Source organism: Falco punctatus, assembly GCF_963210335.1.
Source record: "Falco punctatus genome assembly, chromosome: 17".
NCBI lineage: Eukaryota > Metazoa > Chordata > Aves > Falconiformes > Falconidae > Falco > Falco punctatus.
This window is the reverse complement of record NC_137597.1, coordinates 924,899-946,389: the sequence shown is the minus strand read 5'-3', so window position 1 is coordinate 946,389 and position 21,491 is coordinate 924,899. Positions and strand designations below refer to the sequence as shown.

General features: G+C 51.5%; 1 protein-coding gene across 23 annotated transcripts in view; it reads right to left on the bottom strand.

Annotated features, from left to right (window-relative positions):
* CACNA1S (calcium voltage-gated channel subunit alpha1 S) overlaps positions 1 to 21,491 on the bottom strand; it is a 70,135-nt gene that overhangs the window by 22,687 nt on the left and 25,957 nt on the right. For 19 of the 23 annotated variants that reach the window (XR_013924124.1, XR_013924125.1, XR_013924126.1 and 16 more), the window contains 20 exons: positions 17,943 to 18,048; positions 13,029 to 13,168; positions 12,317 to 12,450; positions 11,573 to 11,725; positions 11,084 to 11,289; positions 10,387 to 10,490; positions 8,459 to 8,607; positions 7,368 to 7,449; positions 6,692 to 6,852; positions 5,753 to 5,978; positions 4,965 to 5,172; positions 4,515 to 4,635; positions 3,928 to 4,042; positions 3,709 to 3,802; positions 2,864 to 2,933; positions 2,485 to 2,617; positions 2,084 to 2,213; positions 1,392 to 1,451; positions 680 to 786; positions 153 to 240 (listed from right to left, as the gene is read on the bottom strand). Coding sequence is in view for 20 of the 23 variants with exons in the window: in XM_080367425.1 (XP_080223551.1) it covers positions 153 to 240; positions 680 to 786; positions 1,392 to 1,451; positions 2,084 to 2,213; positions 2,485 to 2,617; positions 2,864 to 2,933; positions 3,709 to 3,802; positions 3,928 to 4,042; positions 4,515 to 4,635; positions 4,965 to 5,172; positions 5,753 to 5,978; positions 6,692 to 6,852; positions 7,368 to 7,449; positions 8,459 to 8,607; positions 10,387 to 10,490; positions 11,084 to 11,289; positions 11,573 to 11,725; positions 12,317 to 12,450; positions 13,029 to 13,168; positions 17,943 to 18,048 (2,587 nt within the window). In the remaining 3 variants the exon portion in view is untranslated. Of the gene's footprint in view, positions 1 to 152; positions 241 to 679; positions 787 to 1,391; positions 1,452 to 2,083; positions 2,214 to 2,484; positions 2,618 to 2,863; positions 2,934 to 3,708; positions 3,803 to 3,927; positions 4,043 to 4,514; positions 4,636 to 4,964; positions 5,173 to 5,752; positions 5,979 to 6,691; positions 6,853 to 7,367; positions 7,450 to 8,458; positions 8,608 to 10,386; positions 10,491 to 11,083; positions 11,290 to 11,572; positions 11,726 to 12,316; positions 12,451 to 13,028; positions 13,169 to 17,942; positions 18,049 to 20,452; positions 20,566 to 21,491 lie in introns of those variants that run through there. The other 4 variants (XM_080367417.1, XM_080367418.1, XM_080367421.1 and 1 more) reach the window with 4 other exon arrangements.

Below are 21,491 nucleotides of genomic sequence, written 5' to 3'. Positions count from 1 at the left end.
AATCTGCCAAGAGCAGTGGGATGGGGCAGACTCCTTCCACAGATGGGGAGTGGGAATTGGGTTCCTGGCCTCACAAACCCCACAGGGCATGATGTCTGCCACATGACCTCTTGTGAGGGCCAAGGACCCCTAGCCCCAGCCTCCCTCTTTACCTTTAGCCCCTTTGCCCTGTTAATGGCTCGCAGGGGCCTCAGCACCCTCAGCACCCGGAGGATCTTCACCACTGAGATGGCACTGGACCTGAGAAGGAAGGCAGAGCTGAGATGGAGCAATTCCCCTGCCCAGGCCAGCCTGACACAGCCCCAGCAAGCAGTCCTGGAGGCCAAGCTGGGACCAGAGGTGAGGGGCAAGGGATGGCAGAGACATGCGGATATCGCTAACCCATCACCACACATAAGACCAAGGGACACTGGCAGCTGGAGAAGGCAGATCCAGATGGAATTCCTGCTCAGATCTTCACCTTTGACACTCAAGGAGTTTGCCTCCCTGACTCCCAGTTGTGCATGCCCTGTCCCCCTCCCTGTCACTAGTAAAGCATGACTTTAGGGACACTAGCACATGGGCTTGGCCCTTGGGTTGGCTGCTCCTTTTCCATCCGACTCAGAGAGCTGCAGCACTCCAGATACCCTGCCAGGCTAAACAGACCTGTGCCCACCCTGTCAAGTGTGGAAATGCTTACTCAATTCCCATGGAGATGAGGGAGACAGCGACCACCAGCAAATCGAGGATGTTGAAAGAGTTCCTGCAGAAGGAGCCTTTGTGCAGGAAAGCACCATAGGCTGTCATCTGTGGAGCAGAAGGAGTTAGGAGAGAAGCCAGGCAAGGCTTAGGGTCATGGTCCTTCCACAGCCCTGGGGTGGACAAGGCACGAGGGGCCTGGGGACCCTATCCTGCTCAGACCTCTACCTCTGCAGCCAGGCAGGAAGCTGGCTTCAGCTGGAAATCCTCTGTCCTGTACTGTCTGGAGACAAGACTTCTCAGTCATTCAGCAAATCAGAGAAGAAGAGTAGAGAGACTTGGAGTGGGAGCAACATGCAGCAGCTGCTTGAACTACTGTTTTACTCCACAGATTTCCATTGCTTTCCCTTTCTCAAAACTTTTCTTAAGGGCATTGTCAGAATGAAAATGCTGGTGCCATGACCCATCTATCCATCTGTGTCACAGCACAGCTGACTTGGCTGCCTCCTTACTGGAGGGACACGTGGCCTCTGGGACAGGTTGCATACCACCTAGACTGCATGAACTCTGGGGATGTGAGGGTCAGCTGGCAGCTTGCCCTTGCTGGGACCTGGAGTTTGCACCCAAAAAGCATGAGTGCCCATGGCCAGAACAGTTTAGACCCATGCACTGTGTCATGTGCGTGGCCAGTCCCACAGGGCAGAGAAACTCACCTTCAAGACTATTTCGACTGTGAAGACAGAGGTGAAACCAATGTCAAAGTATCCGAGAATCTGGGAACAGAAGCACCAGAACTGGATGAGATTTGGGCAATGTGGGAAATGCTCCAGTGTGTTCGAACATCCTGGCACTGTGATTTTGCCCTCCACTCTGTGGACTGGGGATCCTACCTAGCTCAACAGAGCCTGCAAAACCCACTGCCAAGAAGACTCCTGACCTCCCTTAGCTTTGCTGATTTTCCCCAGTGCATGGTCCAACCTGCAGCCTCAGACAAAGCACAGTTTCCAAGTGAGTGAGGCTTGACTTGATTCACCTGAAAGCACCTGATCCCCAAAAGCACTGAGTGCCCTGGGAAGCTGTCTCCTGTGAGACACCCCAGAGACTGCATCTCCAGTAAGCCTCCATAGCCTTGAACCAAGGTAACCTGGTGCACCCTGCAGGTGGATCTCTTCACCCAGAAGTAAACTGAGACATGGAGCAGTAAAAACTTGTCCCAGCTGTGTCCTGAATGGAAAACACAACCAGCCTCTCCTCCCAGAGTGTACTGCCCTCCCAGAGGCAGGGATGAAATCACCGATACCTGCCCAGGCATGACATCTGGCATGCAGGTCTCTGCTTAGTGGGGAGCTGGGGGCCTCCATGAGGTCTCCCTACCCATCCCAACCCTTCACAGCTACACAGGCACCTGATTGCGGAAGGACTCAGCCCGGATGGGGTCCTCAGCTGCCAGTGAGATGCTGCTGAGCAGAATGAAGAGCAGAATGAAGTTGGTGAACCAGGTGGCATTGACAATTCTGTGGCACAGCATCCGAAACCTGCCAGGGACAGAAACAGCATGAGATGCTGTGAGGGGCCAGAGGGACATCAGATAGGGCTGTGGCAGCCTGGAAGAGGGTTACAGCTAAACACTGAACACAGGAAGGCCCTAGGCATAATGGGATGTCTGTGCCAGACCTTCCACAGAGAAGAATTTTTCCAGTGAGCTGGCTCCCTTCAGGTCTGGTTGTTACACACAAGTAGGACCCCATCCAGAGGTACCTAGGTCAGGCCTGGCTCCACAAGGCAGGGAGAAGGGTCAGTGCCTACTTGTTAGTTGGGCTGAAGATGAAGAAGGAGCTGGCTTCAGGCATGGGCACAGCCTTCTCTTTCAGCTGTAGCTCTGCGAGGGGACGTGGCCGAGGACTCAGGGGGATTTCAGGCTCATCTTCCTCATCGTCACCTGCAGGGTGGCCACGAGGAGGGAAAAGGAAAGAATCACTTAGAGAGGGAGAGGGAATGTGACCTTACTGACAATCCTCTGCTCCTGTAATTCTGATTTGGCATCTGTGCCTCAGAAGGACCTCAGTACCCCAAGGCTGGTGGAGGGTCACCCCATCCTTTGCTCCTCACATAGCCAGGGTTCTGGCACTGTCCCTCTGCAGTGCCTCCCCAGCTTTCCTGCTGCTCTGCTACAGACAAGTCTTACCTGGGAAATCTGCAGAAGGGTAGGGGTCTTTGATCTCATTGACATTGGATTCAAATTCATCCACTTTTAACTGAAACAAAGGAAAGACAAGAGAGGACACGCAGCTGTGTGTGCTAGTATTGCTGCCAAATGTTGTATGCTGGCCAAAACCTATAATCTTGGAAGTCATGTGGGGCAAGCAGTGTCTCTGCATTTGACCCATACAGGACCGAGCACATGGAGTCCTGGCCCAGGATGGAGTAGGGTGAGGAGAAACACCTCGGGGATGCTGCAATCTGAGCAAAGAGCAATACCAAGAGGATGAGACAGGGGACTGTGTGCTGGGCAAGAGCCTGGGGCCGTGCACCTATACCATGGGTGGAATAAGACATGGGGTGACTCCTGAGTGAGTTCCCATGAGGCATCTCTGGAAAGTGGATAGGGAAGTAGCTGCTGGCCAGATGCTTATAAAAGGCAGCTCAACACGCAGTCAACACAACTGAATAGTGGATTTTGCATACGCAGGTGTGGCATGGACATAAAGGAGGTCTGGAATGCTGCTGACCTGCTCTGCTCCCCTCCATCTGGTGTGCATCAGCCCGTCTCAACCACTGAAAAGTGGCTGTGACCAAGGTAATGAATTAGAGGAAAAGAAACCCCAGTAACAGACTTGTTTCACCAGGCAACATGTCCTGCCCAGGCCCAGAGTGCCCCCATCACCAGAGGATGCTACGGCAAGGAGTGATTCTGGCCCAGAAGGGTCCAGACCCAGCCTGGCTCCAAGCCTTTGTCAGCCCTGGCTGGTAGGAGGATGAGCCAGGTCCCTCACCAGGAGCTGCCAAAGGCCCAGCCCCACCAGCACTGACCTTGGCTGTTGTGGGAATCCCTTCTGCCTTTGCTTTCTGCTCAAGCTTCTTTGCCATCATCTGCTTCTCATCTTCAGACTTCTCTGGGTAACCTCTGAGCAGAGAGAAGGAGAGAGCAGGAACCAAACTCTGAGCAGGGACATAGGCAATGCCATTTTGTCCCCTCATACCAAAGCACCTGGTTTGGGAGCTTCCACTGCCAGGGACTGCAGCACTCACCTTGACATCTTCCGCCGCTTGCGTTCCTCTGCTTTGGCCTTCTGGGCTAAGGTCAGGCTCTCAGCCTCAGCTAGGTTATCAACTGCAATGGCCAGGAAGACATTGAGGAGGATATCTGGAGGGATGGCACTAAGGACATGAACTTGGTTCCTATTTGGAGGATGTGGCCAGAGCTGTCCACGGTCTCCAGGGTGCCTTGAGAAACCTTCCTGGAGATAAGCCCTTGAGATAACCCTGGCTGGTGATCCCTAACCCTGCACCCATATTTGTGAGTACTGAGCTCTGGGCTGGCTGCCCTCTGTGCCTTAGTTCAGTTGGTCCAGCTCAGTCTTGTTACTGCATTGAATGATGGCTGAATCCAAACCTGCCTCGTGATGTGCTTTCCTCCAGATTCCAGACCCCAGCCACCACCAGTGTAAGCCCTGAAGCCTGGGTTTGTTCCCTCATTGTTCAGAACTGAAAAGCTAAAGGCAAGCACTGAAAACCTTAAGGAAGCCCCACCTTTCCCCGCTTCACAGTCCTGTGTAGCTGATGCTATGGGCCTGGGTTACAGGGAGCCTGGGCCTGGCTTCACAGGCAGAGGATACAGTTCCCACAAACAAAGAGGATGATGAAGTAGATGCAGACCAGCATGCCCGGAAAGGAAGGACCCCCGTAGGCCATGATCCCATCGTACATGATTGAATTCCAGTCCTCTCCGGTCAGGATCTGAGAGTGAAGAAGAAAAAGGGACCCAAGAGCCTCCCCATCAGAGCACAGCAGAACCCCACAGCTTGATCCTTCCCTCCTGGCTCCGGACACAAACTCTCACAGCCCCTAAAGCCCCATGGCCAAACGCCACCTCCCTACTCAGTGCTGAACTTGCACTACTGCTAGTGACTCCAATTCCATTCCTGTGCTCCTCCTTCAGAGCCACATCACCCCCCACAAACCCACCTCCCTCTGAGCCCCAGCTCTTGCCTGGAGACCCACAGCCCAGGCAGGACCCCCAGCACCCTGTCCTCCAGCCTCCTGCTGCACTTCCCACAGCCCCATACCTGGAAGACACTGATGAGAGCCTGGGGAAAGTTGTCAAATGTGCTGCGCCGCACTTCCATGTCCTCAAAGTCAAACTTGCCCCCAAAGAGCTGCATGCCCAGCAGTGCAAAGACAATGATGAAGAGGAAGAGGAGGAGGAGCAGAGAGGCAATGGAGCGGACTGAGTTCAGCAGGGAAGCTACCAGGTTGCTCAGCGATGTCCAGTACCTGGGGACAGGAAAGACAGGAGTGTGCGGGAGGTGAGGACTGTGGGCAGGACCAGGTAGGCACAGGGAACAGACCACCCTGCCCAGGGTATGTGCCAGCAGCCCAGCAAGGGGGGTTCTGAACCAGCACCACTCACAGGCTGGGCAACAGGACTGCTCCAGCCAGGCCCCAGTAGGTGGAAATGAAGCTCCCAGTATGTTGTGACAGGTAAGACACCCTGCTGCCTGCACAGAGAACCAGCAGGCAGGGTGGGGAAGGGGGATGAACATACAGTGGGCTGGTGCCAGAAAGTGAAGACAGGAGTCCTGCCCCACAGCACCCCCATTTACGATACCCCAGAACCCAGAGCAAGAGAGGGATTTCAGGAGACTTCCAACAAACCAAACGCTGCCCTGTCCTCCTTACCGCTCCCAGACCATATCTGGGAGACAGAAATGACTGTACGACCCGCCCCCTCACCCCCCAGCTTCCTCCATCCAGGAACTACCAGCTCTGCTCAGCCTGCAGCCCTCCCCATGGACAAAGCCAGTGATGCCTGGGGACTGCCAGCTGCTGGCACCCACAGGGCTCCCTCTCCAACCTGGTGATCTTGAAGATGCGGAGGAGCCGGATGCAACGCAGCACAGAGATGCCCAGGGGTGACAAGGTGTTAAGCTCCACTAGGATGGTCTCCAAGATCCCCGCACACACCACGAAGCAGTCAAAACGGTTGAAGAGTGACATGAAGTACTGGCGTAAGCCCAACGCGTACATCTTCAGCAGCATCTCAGCCACAAAGAGTGCTAGCAGCACCCGGTTGGCATTATCTGGGGTGGGAGATCCAGCCCATCAGAGCATGAACCTCTTAATCTCAGCATGGCACAGTAGGAAGGGAAGGAGAGCCACTCTCTGCCCACTAGGCCCTGAGCTGCAGCAAAGGCTGTTTTCCAGAGAGCACACAGGAGAGGAAAATGAGAAGGGTGATGTGCAACTGTGTGCTTGTATGTGAGAGTGCGGCTGTACCGTGCATGTGAATCCATGCAGTGCATGCATGTGTACTGGGGTATGCATGTGTGTGTATACGTGTGGCTGAGCTATGTACATGTGGCACAGCTGTACTCCATGTGTCTGTGTGTATTTCCATGTGTGTGGGTGCAGGTAGTGTGACTACTCATAAATGTGTATGGCTGTGCTGTGCAAGTGTATGCAATGTGTGTTTGCGTGTACTATGCACATACAGGTGTAAATGTATACACTCTGTGTGTGTTCACCATGCAAACCCATGTCCCTAAGAATATATACACTGTGCATGTATAGGCATATGCACCACGGATGTTCAACGTGCAATTGTGTGACTGTGCAGTGGGGATGTATACACACTTGTGTGCAGTCTGTGTTTGTGTGCATGAGCAAGTCTGCATGTGTCTAACAGCCCCTGTGCCATGCCGGCGTGGCTGTGCATGCACAGTAAGAATTCAAGCATGCCTCCAGCGCAGCAGAGTGTCCCAGGCTCTCCTTCTCCTTTAGACTCTTTGCTCACCTTGCACATGTGTCAGCCATTCTGGCTGGAAGTGGTGCTCAGAGGCGATGGAGAGGGTGTTCAGTGCCACCAGAAGGATGACAAGCCAGTAGAAGAACCTGGACTTCACCACATCCCTGCACTTCCTGCGAAACATTCGGTTCCAACGCCTCCACTGACGTCTGGAGAGACAGCCAATGGTCAGCAGGGCTGGCCAGCCAGGTCCTGCTTGGCCCAGGGCTGTGCCTGCAGGCTGCAGAGGAAAGCCACTCCCGCTTCTTTCTCCAGGGGCCTTCCCTGAAAATGTCTGAGGAACATAACCCTGCCCCTGGTACTTGATGCATTCACTCAGAAATTGCAGTCCATTCACACAAACACCTCCCGCTCCATTTTGGCCTACAGCGACCGCTGATTGATGGCTACAGCCGCAGGTTCTAAACCCCAAGACATGCTGATAGGCCATGATATGCTCTGATACTGGTCCTAAAGTGAAGAGGCTGTTCACCTTGAAGTGGCTTTTTGTCAGTACCAGAGCAAAATTCCCTGTTTGCTGTCCACAATGTTCGCATCTCCTCCTGAGCACACAGCCCCTGGCTCTCCCCCAGAAACCAGTGGGTGACAAGAAAGCCTGGCCCAGCCAGGACAGCAAGCGAGAGACTGTGCAGAGCAGCAGATGGTTCAACCAGTGAATACTTACAAGTAGAGAATCCACTTGTTCATGCCCTCAATTTCATACAAGCTCTCTGTCTCTGACCCTCCTTCGTCTGATGCCATCATACCTAAGGAGGGAATGACATCCCAGGCTTTCCTTGGAGCCCTTGGGAAGAACATATGGGAGGGAACCTCTCCTAGGAGCACAGCACAAAGAGCTTCCCCATCAGATGTGAAATCAAGAAATGCTGTCCCGGGGAGACAGCAGTGAGTTCGCGCAGAAGGTTTTGAGTGTCAAGTGCAAACCAAGTAGGAGGCACCAGGAACACCTGTCCTGCAGCAAGAGCAGCAGCAACCCAGAGAGGCAGCCTGAAGAAACAGCAGGGTGTACACAGGCTCCCTCAGTGCAGGACACTCCCAGCATGGAGAAAACTGGGGTCAGTTGTGATCCGAGCAAATGCTGAACAACAAGGGGTTTGTAAGAGCACTGGTCACAGGTGTGGAAAAGGCATTTTGTCTTTCCCGCTGTTTCCCAAGGCTCTCTGCACACATATATTGCTCATCTTGAGGCATCAAAAGTTATTTCACTAGGCAGGGTGAAAAATTATTTCACTTAGCAGATATAGCAAATCAGTGGCAGAGCTCCCCAGGCCTTGCTGAGCCTTTGGCTAGATGCTTGTATATTCACCTTCTTCCCTGAGCCCCTTCTAACCCCTTAAAATTGTCAAGCAATGGCAAGAAATTCATGCACCTGTTAGTGTTTGAGCTAGTAACCCTGCACTCTGCCCCTGCACACCAAAAGACACATGCTCCTCTTGGCTTCCCCTGGCCATTTCAAGTACATTTTGCCAAAGGAGACCTAGGGCTTGCTAGTAGTCTGCAAGTATTAAATACAGTGGTTGAGGTGGAGATTTAGTATGAGGGCCAAGTTATTGCTAGTTTGGGTGAGATTCAATAAAATGATTCAGGAAAGAAAAAAAAAGAAAAGAAAAAGGAAACCACTCTGCAGAAGCATTTTGTTTCATAGGTTTTCAAGCAAAATGAGCCTGTGATTTCTTCAAAGGTTTCTACCCTGCCTCTCTGGGTTAGTGTTAGAAACACAACCCTCATGCTAAGGGTTTTTGACCCTTCTGGTACCTTCTCCTCTGGCCCGGTCACCATCCATGACCTCAGCGTGGGTGATCCAGTCCATGTAGCCCTTCAGGTCCTCCTCCAGTTGCTGCTTCTCCCGCAACTTCTGAAACGTGCCCCGTGACTTGGCCTTCTCACGCTCTTTTGTGAACTCTCTGGGACAAGGCAAGCAGCAGAGTGAGAGTCAGGAGGGGGATGGCATATGGAGGTCAGGTACCACAGCCCTGTGCCAGGCTAGTCCTTGCAGAAGGATAGAAGCCTGAAATACTTTACCACCTAGTGCTACCACTGGATTGCTCTAGTGACTTTCCTCTTTCTTGGCCCTGTTCCATGATGCAAGAATATGGGGGAACATCACCTGATGCCTGACGGCACAGGGTTTCTTCCCCACCACTAGCTGCTCTTTGGGAGCTCCTTGCTGCAGGATGATGTGGCTGGACAGGCCAACTAAATGAGATGTTGGAGGCTGTGGGAATTCTCCAGAGCTGCTAAGGATTAGAGCAAGTGAGGTCTCACCCATTGGGGGGGACAGAAAGCTGCTGCAAGTTTTCCATGCGCAGAAGGTGAGCTCATCACATGGCAAGTAAACAGGACACTCTTCATGGTAACATGGAAAAGACAGGTCTGCCAATGCATAGGGTCCCACTCTTCTCATTGTTTTTTAATTAATTTATTTTCTCTCCTGGTATCTGGTAGGAATGTAGATCTGCCCAGCCAGTCTGGTGTTGCCATGTGTTAGTAATAGGACCAAGACACTGTAACAATAATTAGACATACTAAGCCTCAGGACTCATCAGGACTTGTCTGGCTTTTACTGATCTCAAGCAGATCTAGCTAAATTTGCCAAAATAGTTCAGAATAGTTTGCTGTGCCTGCAACTTAGTCTAGGATCAGATGGCTGTTTTGTCCTGCTTGTCCTGCTGTTTTGACCAACTTCATGCACGGGTCAGGTGCCTGCGGTCCATCTTGGGGTTTTGAGCTTGTTTTAATTATATTAATACCTGATTTGTTATAACCTTGTGCAGTTGTATGGTTATTGCCACATAAAAGGACCAACAAATCCAAGTAATTAGGGTATAACTAACCCTGTGAACTAATAGAGATGATGAGTATATTCCACTTGCACACACAGGACTGAAACATACAAAAAAGACCCTGAGCCTACACAGATCTGAGGAGAAAAGCCCCCCTTCACTTCCCAGGACAATGCACACTTCCCAGCAACAAAATCGGGATGCTGGCACCTCAGTGCAGCAATGCATAGTAGGTTGAGCATCACACCAGAGATATTTTCTGTGTATCAGCTTTAACTATACTACTATGGAAATTAGCACTGAGTCATTTGGCACAGAAATGTTACGATCATTGCAACCAGAGTGATGATAGCTTGCTGTTGTATTTGGATGAGACTGCTGAAGCATTAATTAGACTAACATTAATTCTCTTGGATCCCTTGCATTCATATCAAAGAGTTTTCCTTAGGCTGGCCATAAGGAAATCGTGTCTTACAACAGGACAGCAGCACTGTGGGTACTGGTGAGAATGATGTCTCGATCCACAGCCGTGGGGTAAGGACTGCTGCTTTGAGCTCCCTGCTCAGCTTTTTCTGAGTCCAAGTGCTGGCAGACCACACTGCAAACACCTAATAATGTGCTCCATGGCTGTGTTTGAAAACAGCTGCTTGTGCTACAGGGAAAATATTTCTGTGTTAGGTGTGGAGCCAAAACCTCAGGTGGTCATGGACAGTAACACAAAAAGTAACTCAAGGTGCAGGGTTTCTAAGTAAAAAAAATGCAAAAAAAGGGAAGAAGAATGGGAGGAAAGGAACAGAAACTTCCAGGATTTCTTCTTGTATAGTCAAAACCAGCCAATGTCCCCATTCTGATCACACTCACTGATCTGCTAGCAAAGAGAAAGGACAGAGTGGGACTTACCCACTGAGCACCCCTAGCACCAGGTTGAGAACGAAGAAGGAGCCTAGCAAGATAAGGCTGACAAAGTAGATCCAGGGCCATTCATTCCCAATGGCATCATTTACCTGGCAAGGAGAGAGGCAGATGAAGCATTCTGAACACAGTCTACTGTCTGTCACCCCTTAGGGCACCCTCAAGAGCCTCTGGGAGCTTTGTCCCCTCTAAAGTGAGTGCTTGGGATGGTAGCAGATAAACCTGACTCTGAGTCCTGGCTCCTTATGACTGCATCTGGTTTTAGTGGAGGTGAAGCCAGAGACAAGCATTTGGGGAGCAGATTTAAACATCAGCCCCATGCCTAAGCCTCAGCACGTCCCAAGGACTGCAAAACACGGGGTTTTGCTGGAGAAGTATCCACCAGTCAGCCATTGATGTGCCTGGACTGTACCCCTTCACAAAGGCGGGAGCTGGAGCACCCTTCTGTCTGGAGAGCAAGGACAGCTTGGGCAGTGCCTGCAGACATGCAGAAGATGTGCCTGGTGCATTACGGGATGTGCATCACAGTACACTCCCCCTTGGTAGGGGCAGGATGTCTTTCATTGGCTGAGAGACCTAGTCCTGCTGTGGGGTCCTGTGTCCTGGAGGGAATTCCCTGCTCTGAGGCGGGACCAGCAGTCACCTCTGCTGAGCTGGGCACCAAGCCCCAGCTGCTGGAGCCTACCCAGTAGAGGACTTCGGTCCAGCCCTCCATGGTGATGCACTGATAGACAGTCAGCATGGCAAAGCCAAAGTTATCGAAGTGAGTGATGCCATTGTTGGGCCCCGGCCAGCCACTTCGGCACTCAGTGCCATTGATGGTGCAGTGTCGCCCATGGCCAGAGCTGGTGCATGGAGCTGGCTTCTCTGATGCTACCGTGGCAATCACATCTGAGGGGGAAAGTCATGGTATGAGCAGCAGGTTATGCCAAGTAGAGCTTGTCCCAGCACCTCCCAGCCTCCTATTAAGTTTTCCAAGGGGGGCCCCTTTTACCAGCTCCTCACACCATGTCCCGTCACCAAGCTATGTGCTATACCAAACATCCTTTGGTCCTGCCACACTCCCAGGCCTGATGCTGGCAAGACCAGCCTGCTACCCACAGAATCTGTGTGTGGTCCCCACTGCAGCCACACAGAGACATCTTTGCTATATCAACCCGCTGCCCAGTCCCACCTGTCCCAAGGTAGTAGCAGGTCTTGTGCATCTTGCCCTTGAAAAGCTCTTGCCCGACGATGGCATAGATGATGATCATGAAGAGGACCAGCAAGGCAATGTGCAGCAAGGGCACCATGGCCTTGATGATGGAGTTCAGGACAACCTGAAGGCCTGCACCAAGGAGAAAGAAGAGGTCAGCAACTTCCCAAACAGCTTTGGGTGCACCTTGCATTCCTGCCAGCCCCTCTGACAAGTAGCCTCTGAAATGCCCTGTGCCAAGCGAAGAGGGGCACAGGTGGCTTGGGACTGAAATCTCTGAAGTGAGAAATTCTTTCTGTAACCACTATGCAAGCATATGGAAGACCACAGCAGAGCCAGGCACCAGGCAGTGCTGGAGGCTGCTTCATGCTTCTTCATTTTTTCTGTTGCTCTCATCCTTGTTGTATTCACATGAGTTATGGGAGAAGGAGATCCCTACCCTGTGAAACTAGTGAGGTCCTGGCCCCTTTCACACTGGCCACTCAAAGGTGCTGAGACTCAGCCATGGAGGGAGCTATATGTGTTCTGGCCTGCAGCCCCCCACTGTTGACAACTGCGAGCTGTAGGGATGAGCAAGAACCTGTGGCTCCTCTACACCCACCTCGGGGCTGGGCTTGATCCAGCAGCAACAAGAAACCTGCCCCATGGCACCCCCCCCCGGCTAGGTACAGGGGTTCAATGCCCCAGCCAGCCCTTCATGCTGGCAGGGCACCCAGCACCCACTTGGCACTCCGGACACCAGGCGCAGGGGTCTCAGCACACGAAACGCTCGCAGGGCCTTCACGTCAAAGCCGCCTTTTCCCCCTGAAGTCCCTCCCTGCTTCGCATTGACCTGCTCCAGGGTCATGGTGATAAGCCTGAAAGAGCCAGGGCACAGAGCAGGGAAGGGAGGGGGAGAAGCAGAAGGAAGGACAAGGACAAAGAGAAAGGCATGAGGATGGAGACCAAGAAATCTGTGCTAAGGATTCAGAGCTCTGAAGGCAGGAAAGTGAGGGATGGGGCTCTGCCAGCCACACTCAGCCTGGTCCAGGGAACAGCTCTTGGCTAAGTCCAATTCCTGGGCACAGTTGTGGCTGGGCACCCCCCCACTGGATGCTACTCACACTGCAGAGCAGCTGGGGGCCCTCCCACCCCCTGATGCCCAGTGGACCCTCTCCTAGTGTGCCAAACCCCAGAGGACCCCACATCATTCCCACTCTCCAGGGCAAGTAGACCAAAGAGGCATGAAGGAGTCAGAAAAGGAAGAAACAGGAGTTAGAGAGGAACCCAGGGGATGTCAGGGCATGAAAAAGGGGCCCATGGGAGAAGGCCATTAACTGAGCCTACCAGTTGCCCCCAAACCCACTGCAGTCACTAGAAAAGATGATGTAGCTGATGGGCTATGGACCAGGCCTGGCACAGGCTGAGCACCAGCAGCTTCCCCTCCTTGCATTACCCTAAAGACACGATGGAGAAGTCGAGCACATTCCAGCCGTTTCGGAGATAGGCATCCGTATGGAAAAGAAACCCATAGGCAATTATCTTGAGCATTGCCTCAATGGCAAAGAAGATCAGGAAGGCGTATTCAATCTTCTCCTGGGGATTGGAAAGGCAAGCAGGAGAGGATGCTCCATTAAAGCAGACTGTCACCTCCACTGGTATCACCACCATGTACGGCTGCCCCCTGCATGTTTCTGGATCAGCCCATGCTGCCAACCCATCCGTGATCTCCCACGCACACCAGGCTCCCCCATTTCTCCTCCATTTGCAGCAGGCGAGATTCCCCACCACACCGCTGGCTGCTGGTGTGGCTCTGCAGTCCTTCTGTACCTGAAATTATCCTCACGATAGTTGTGTTTACATGTCTGGGATTGCAAGGACAGGCTTTTGGGGACAGACTAGGGGGGTTCTGTCACTGATAAGAGGTGTAGGTGAGTGGCATTGAGTTGCCTTAGCTAAAACCTTGAAGACAGAGCCTTGATAACACCAATAATCACATTGCTTAGGTCTCTGGTCCTTACCATTGCTGCCCTCAGATCCAACAAGGAACTGTCACTTGTATGGGTGACAGTCATACAGGGACACTTTTGGACATGGTAATTTGAGCAAGCAATGCTTCTGTCTGAGGCCTAGCCCTGGTTTCTGAAATGGACAGCATTTTGCCAGAGGGACTGTGGAAGGAAGGTGTGTTCGCAGCACTGCAGGCTTCCCCGGTGGAGACCCATTCCCAGTTTAGTCTCAGAGAAATGTTTCTGCCTTCCTGGGTGCAATTCCATGCAGAGTCCAAGCAGGGATGCTCCTTGCCCTTCATGGGTTGCAGATGGAGGAGAGGGGCCATGGAAAACCAGAAATATAAATAGCCCCATCCACTTGGCTGCTTCAGAGGGATTTTAATCCCAGTCTGGAAGGGGCCATCAGCAGCAAGGACAGTGCTCACAGTGACAGGCAGAACCAGATGGGCACAGGCAGCCTTTGGCCACACTCCGGGGAAAGATGAGCTATTCTGGGCCCTGCAGCTGCAGGGCTGTGCTGAGCCCCTGCAGTAGGGTGCCAGGTCCCACCTGGGAGTGGGTGCAATGCTTCTGCCCAGCAAAGCCCCCAGGCCAGTTTCTAGCAGTTCACTCTGTCAGGAAGACGTGACCCCAAGGCCTCACTTCCCTGGGAGCCCAGGGCACAAAGCAAGCCACAATGCAGGCTGCCTTCTCCCATGGTGACTGTGGTGTCTCCAGGACAAACCCAGCAAGCCCTCAGCTGGAGAGGATGAGGAGAAGACATCAGTGTTGCCTGTGAGAGGAAGGTTATGGGAGAATGGGATGGTGAGGCAGCAGGGAGGAGAACCAGAGGCAGCAGGGAGGAGAACCAGACATGTGCAGTGCCCTGGGCCAGGCACCTTTGGCTGTTGAGTTGGGAAGTGGTGGCTTTGCTGGCACAGTTTGTAAGAACAGGTCCCCATAGCCTCTGGCATGGTCCTGGTAGCACCACTGAGGGGATGCAAGGGATCATGCTGCAGGCCAGGGAGTGGTGTGTGGTGGCTCAGCATGCCACCCCTTCCTGCCCCGCTTCATCCAGCAGGACAGAATTAGGGTCTCTGGCTAGCAGGGATCTCCCTCTAAAAACCCCTTGCCCAGAATAAAAAGGTACTTGCTATTCTTTGGAGGTCCCTTTGAGAAGCCCAAACCAGATGAACAGTGCTTTGGCCAGTTCCAATGCTGTTTGCCCACCACATACAGCCAGTGAGCAGCAGCATTCAAACCTGGGCCAAGAGAGAGCGAGCGAGCAGACAGCCCTCTGCGACCTGGCTACGTTCCACCCATCCTGGAAGAGGCACTAAGTACAGATTTCCTTACAGTACCAGCTCATTGTTGTGCTTTGCAAATCCAGCCACATACATGGAGCTGGATCTGCCCTGCTGGTGTAACCCCCCCTGGGTTCTCCTCCCTGCTGCCTCACCATCCCATTCTCCCATAACCTTCCTCTCACAGGCAACACTGATGTCTTCTCCTCATCCTCTCCAGCTGAGGGCTTGCTGGGTTTGTCCTGGAGACACCACAGTCACCATGGGAGAAGGCAGCCTGCATTGTGGCTTGCTTTGTGCCCTGGGCTCCCAGGGAAGTGAGGCCTTGGGGTCACGTCTTCCTGACAGAGTGAACTGCTAGAAACTGGCCTGGGGGCTTTGCTGGGCAGAAAAGGAAACATGGAAACAAGGAAAAGTCTTAACAAGACCAATATGAAGGTTCTATGCAGTGATCCATCAGTGCTGGCTGTGGGGCTCCACCATCACCTGTCCTACAGCTGTGGGTCCAGTTCCCCTGGCTTATCTGGCTGTAAACTGTGGGCAAGTGCTGATGTTAGCAGGGCAAGAGAAGCCAGGCTCCTGACTACACGGACATCTCACAAGCATCTTCGCCAGTGGTCTGAGGTGGTATAGCCTTTTGGTGGGATACAACCCAATGCAACACAGAACGGTGGGATTTTCGGAAGCATACTCCTTTATATTGAACAGCCATTCTACCTAAACATAAAGCCATTATCTGTGATACTAACAGGGTGCCTACACACAGACCACTACCTGTGTTATTAAGAGTGGCTTCTGTACAGCTAAAGCTCCAGCTCTGACACTAAACCCCCCCGGCCCCATGTTCTACCTGATATGCTTACAAAGCATACGGGACTCAAGCCCAGCTGCTTTTGGGTGCTCTGAAAGGGGGGCCTCCTTCTAAGCATCACACTTGTTTCCCATTAGTGGGGAAAAACAGGTACTTCAGTGTGTGCAGCATGTCAAACACCACCCACCAGAACTGCAGGAGGGAGCCAACTGTCCTAGGAAACAAACTCTACTCTAAATTTGCCTTTATTTGTCCATTGACCATAAATGGAGTCCAGGCAGCCAGCTTACAAGCAGACATCTGTATTTTCTTGGGTGAATCCCCTTGAACAACCTGCCTTGCTAAACACATTTCTGAACTTGTTTGCTCCTGGAGCAAGGCTTCTAGTGAAAGAAAGCATGATTTGGAGCTCATTGACAATTTTGGAAATTCAAGTCAAAGTGAAAATAAATGCTGTGAATTTTTGATCAAGTTGAAAAGTCAAAATCATTTTATCAGGGTCAGAGAAAATACTTTGATTTCATTAGAATTAGACAAAATTATACAAAAAGAGCATCACAAAAACCATCTTCTGAATCAGAAGAAATCTAATCTAAAAATAATAGTAACAAAGTATGTTGAAATTAAACAACTGTATTTCTTTCAGGATAAGGCAAAATGGATTCATAGAAGATTTACAGGTTATTAAATATACATTTTTCACCCCCCAAAAAGAGTTCTGGTTAACAAAGCTTTCATGAAACAGATTCTAAATCTAGTGTAAACTTTGTGTGCAAATCTTCCCCTGGTGGTCCTGGAAAGACAGTCACAAGTGTGGCTCTCTCCAGGTTTTCCAACCTTGCAGAAAGAAAGTGGCAGCAGAGGTCTCCCAGGAGATCCTCCTTCCAGAGACTCTCCTTGTTGGAGACCCTCCGCTTTCGAGCAGAGTGGCTTTCCTGGCATTAAGTGCCTGGGATGCAGGAGGCTTCTCTGAAGGAAGCCTGGGCTGGAGAAGGTCCTGCACAGATGTTAGTGGTGAGCTCTGTTAAAAGCAAGCGTCGATCCTGCCTTCACAAATAACACGGGGCAATGTCCTCAATGCTCTGACTCAGTTTCCCCTCACACATTTTGCCTCCTCAACAATTTCAAAGGTCTTTATATAAACTCAATCCTCTCCAGAGACGACTGGGCAACGAAGAGAGGCAATTAAAAAAGTGACAGCATCTCTCTGCTGCAGGTAGAAGCAGCTCCAACAAGCCTTTACTGCACTATCTGCAGGCCCTGTGCAGAGCACAGCCTGACACTCAAGGTGATGGGGCTGTGGCTTAACGCTTAGCTGGGATTGCTCCCACAAAGCCACCAGAACATGATGACAAAGGGACATGGAGAGTGGGGATGAAAGAACAGAAGCCTGGGGCTGCCAGGCTCCTGATACAGAGGGCTGTTGGCATGGCAACAGGCTGAAAAATCCCACAATAGGATATAACATAAGTAATCTAATACACAGTAAATATAAATCGGAGAAATTTCATTTATACTTGACAGAAGAGAACATTTAATTTAAAAAGGGTGTATTTAGATGCTTTGATTCAGTCACCAAAGTCAGACTGTCAATGGAAATCAATGTGGATTGAACCACAAAAGGGGATCTGAGGAGGGGAAAAGGGTGGGGAAACTAAAGATAGTGCAAACTATTGATTTGGGTCACATCAAACATCTTATTCCAGGCAAAATGGTGACTAGGAAAAAAAAAGAATAACTGATTGGAAAGGAGCAACCTCTCTGCTTAACAGAGAAGGTTTTTTTCTCTCTTAAATAAGAAGTACCAAAATTAAAATACAACTTTGAAATGAAAGGTCAAAAAAATGTATTCAAAAAATGCTGAAACAAAACATTTGAGCCTTTCTGGAACAGGATGTTTCCTTTTGGAAGTATCATGATAAAAACATGAGGGAATTTGTTCTCTTTTTGGCATCAATTCTTCCTTCCTGTGTACTTCACACACCAATCTGCTGCCTTTGATCTCAACCTAGGGTTGGTTTCAGACCCTCTGAAAAATCCATTTTATAGCGGTTTCTCCACCACTCTGCCTCCCTATGGCTTTGCATCTCTTGCTGGACTGACAACGCCTGACTGCACCCCACACAGGGCATCAGCAGATGCCCTCACTACAGGTATTACCATCTTGCACCCACGCCATGCCACACTGAGCGACCCACCCTGCGGAACCCTCAAAGCCGAGCACCCGACTGTCCAGCAGGACAGTGGGAAGGGCTGTGCCTTACCAGGCTGGAGTTGGCAACATTGGTGTCATCCTCGGGCATCGGCAGGTAGATGGCCAGTGCAACACAGTTGGCAAAGATGGTCAGGAGGATGATGATCTCGAAGGGTCTGAGAGGAAGCGTTAAGGAGTAGAGATGGGAACGAAAAAGCAGGTACAGCCCTGCCCCTGGCCTGTCCTGCCTGGGTATGCGTGGGGAAACCCCCCTGGCTATGGGGAAACTACCTCCCACCGGGGCAGAGTACCAGACAGAGCAGTCAGACCATCCTCTGCACATTCTCAGTTGCTGACCACTTCTTGGGTCCCCAGGGAGGGAGGGAATGTGCCAGGAGGAGACACGGGGCCTGGACACAGCACATGGCTGCTGGAGAGGGACAGCTTTGGCATGGGACACATGGGGAGGGAGCAAAAATTAAAAGGTTGCAGAGGAGGAATAACGAGTGGATTGGAGAGCTGGTAGTTTCCCCTCCTCATTCTTCAGTGAACAATCCTGAAGAGTCAGGACCTTCTTGCACAATATAGGCACTTAACCAAAGCATCACCCTTTGGAGTGTGCTGGCCCTGGTTCCCTCTGTATTCAGCATCCATGAGGGAGATGCTGTTGAGCAGCAGATCTCGGGTGGGTCGCGTTCCCCTGACTAGAAGGTATCTAGGGGCACGACAGTTCAGCCAGGGTCTCTTCTAGCAGAATATCCAGATACTAACATCCCTGGGTGTCCTATAGCCTCAGTGCCCCAACGCAGGCAGTGGTCCTATGACTGTCCCCAGGAGTGCCATGGGCTGGGAGTAACCAGAGTGCTCAGCCTGAGCTCCATCCCACTTCCTAGAAGGCAGAATTGTGCTGTTTGTGCTCTATGACATCTCTGAACAAACGGGGTGACTTGCTCTTTCCCCCAAAGGCCCTAGGACAGGCACTTGGTCACTCCCAGGCTCCTGCTGCTGTCACTGCACTGCTGGGCCCCTAAAACCTCATGGTCAAATTTCAGCTATCACATTCCTGAAGCCCCAAGCTCTGGCTTCGGGACCTCATCCACAGCCAGGCTCTCACCCCAGGGACACCATGCTGGTCCAAACCTGGCACCCTGTGATACCCTGAGAGTGCAGCAGATATCTGATCAGAAGATGACAGCCATCATCTTTTACTGCCCCTATGCTGGTCACATCCAGGTCCTGCTGCAGATCTCACATGCTTGTGCGTGGCCACCACACCATGCAGCTATGCACATACCTAAAAGCAAAGCGGTCTTTTTCACTTATCTAGTGGCCTTGTGCTGCCAGAAGGCAGCTGGGAACAGCATGACACGAAAACCTTCAAGAAACATTTTGGTCACAATCCTAATCTCAGAGTTCCCTGGTTAATGATGTTTCTTGACAAGTATATCTCAGTTGCCCCTGATCTATTTGCCTTGCCTGTACCCCTGGAAGCCACTGAAACTAAAAGCAGATGGAGGAAATGAAAATGGTCCAGCTGCCTACTGGGCCAGACCCACACACAGTGTAAATCAATGAATAGTGACGTAAATAGCACACTATCCTCCAGCCTCTTCTCTCCATTGTCCTACCAGACAATATCTATCACTTCAGACCACAGCCAGTGGTCTGAAACTGTTTTGAGATCTCTCATCCCCATCCCCACCTGTAACTTCCAACCTGCCATCCCGGGCAAACCAGTAAGTCTCATCCAGCAGGTACAGAGGTCCCAGTACAAGACAGAACTTCACAGCATCCCTATCTTGCTTTGTGTAAACCTTCCAAAGGAAAACAGCTCCCAGGAACATGCTCTGTGGGAACACCTACAGCTCAGCTACACAGATTCATGCCACTACAAAGCTCAGCACAGCCCTCAAAACTCAGTACCCCAGCAGAGAAGCCCTGAAGCCATATTGATGCTTCCCTATGCATTAGTTAATCAACTAATTAGCTCAGCTTTCCAGATAATTATGATGAGGCCTGCCTTGGGCTGTGGTGGCCATACCACTATCCAGTCCAGAACCACGGGGCAAGGAGCACCTAGGGAGCATTCTCCCCATACTGGCCTGCTGAACTGGCTAAGTGCTGTCAGTTATGTCCTATATACTCATGACGGGTTATTTTGCCTTTTCTGGACCTTTCTATCCATCAACTTGATGACACTTCAAAAAATAAAGTCAGCTGGGAAAGCTGTTTCCCTCTGTGTTCGAGCTAATGGGGCAGAGTCCAGGGGTTAGAGGCTCTCCTGCCTGCTCCGACAGGGTGAGATGAGCAGCAGCCCTCCTTGAAGGGTGACCTATCTTGTAACTGGAGCCAGAATCAGCTTGCTGCTTGAGAGTCTGAGTCTGGCACTGTCATTAGGTAGAAATGCAGTGGGAGAGATTGAACCAAAAGAGAGACACGTAGTGTCACTGGGCACAGGGTCTCTGCCTCTTGCCACTGAGCCAGAGCCTCAACGTCCTCCTCGTCTCCTTGTCCTGCAATCTCACTTGTTTCTCTACAGCAGCCTCCTGCCACACAGTATTCAAGAGTCCCAACATCTGCCTTGCAGCAGGAATTAGGCCCTTAGTGCCTTGCAACTCTGTGGTCCTCCAGGGTCCCCGGACTCCTCACCCATCTGCCTTGAAGTCCTCCTGGCCGCATAATGACCTGGAATACTGGAGTGACACCACAAACCTAGACATGTTCCAACAACCATCAACTTGCTGGGCTAGATGTTGAGCACACAATACCCAGCAATTTGCAGAGTACCCAGATTCCCTTTTCTAATGAACATGGTTTTGAGATGTGAGAAAATTTAGCATAAAGCCCCCTCTGCCTCAAGCCAGCCTGACTTTCATCTACCCTAGGTTGAGCACAGTGACACTCACCACTCTCCAACTGCCTGGAAAAGACCCTGTCTCACTCCTGCAGCTCAGCTTTGTGCTATTATTATTATTAGAAGCTATACAGCAGAGATAGGCCCAGGGAACAGGAATGTGTACTACCATACTGAACCCGGATGCCAGGTATCCCCCACAGAACATGGTCACAGCTAATCTCCTCTTGGAAGCTTGCCTGGCCCTGAAGACCATAACAACCCACAGGACCTCGAGTGACCCTGTCATGCCTTGCAAAGCCTGATCCCTGAATGAGGGCAGCCAGGTCCATTTGAGTATAAATACAGCCAGGCACAAGAGAGTCTCCGGAGAAACCCAATGCCCTGGATCATTTGTCCTGCACAGGTCAGAACCACCTGCACCTGCAACCTTCCTGATGAGACACTCACCTCTCCCCTCCACACTCCCTTTCCAGGGTACTGATGTGGGAAAGACCCCCACTGTGCTATGCACTCTCTCTGGCATGCATTGGCCCAGGAGAAGGAATGTGTGTGAGCATGCTGGAAGACATAAGTCCTATTTAAAGCTCTTCCCCTGCTACTAGGGTGTATGCACAAGTTTCTTCCATACTCAGTGCCTATTTAAGACACAGTCAAAGTTCCTTTCCATGTTCTTATAGAATAACGCAGTCCTCTCCTCATGCCAGAGAAGCAGAAACAAAGAATTTCCCAATTTTAGCTCTGCTCCCTCTCCTTGAAGGACAC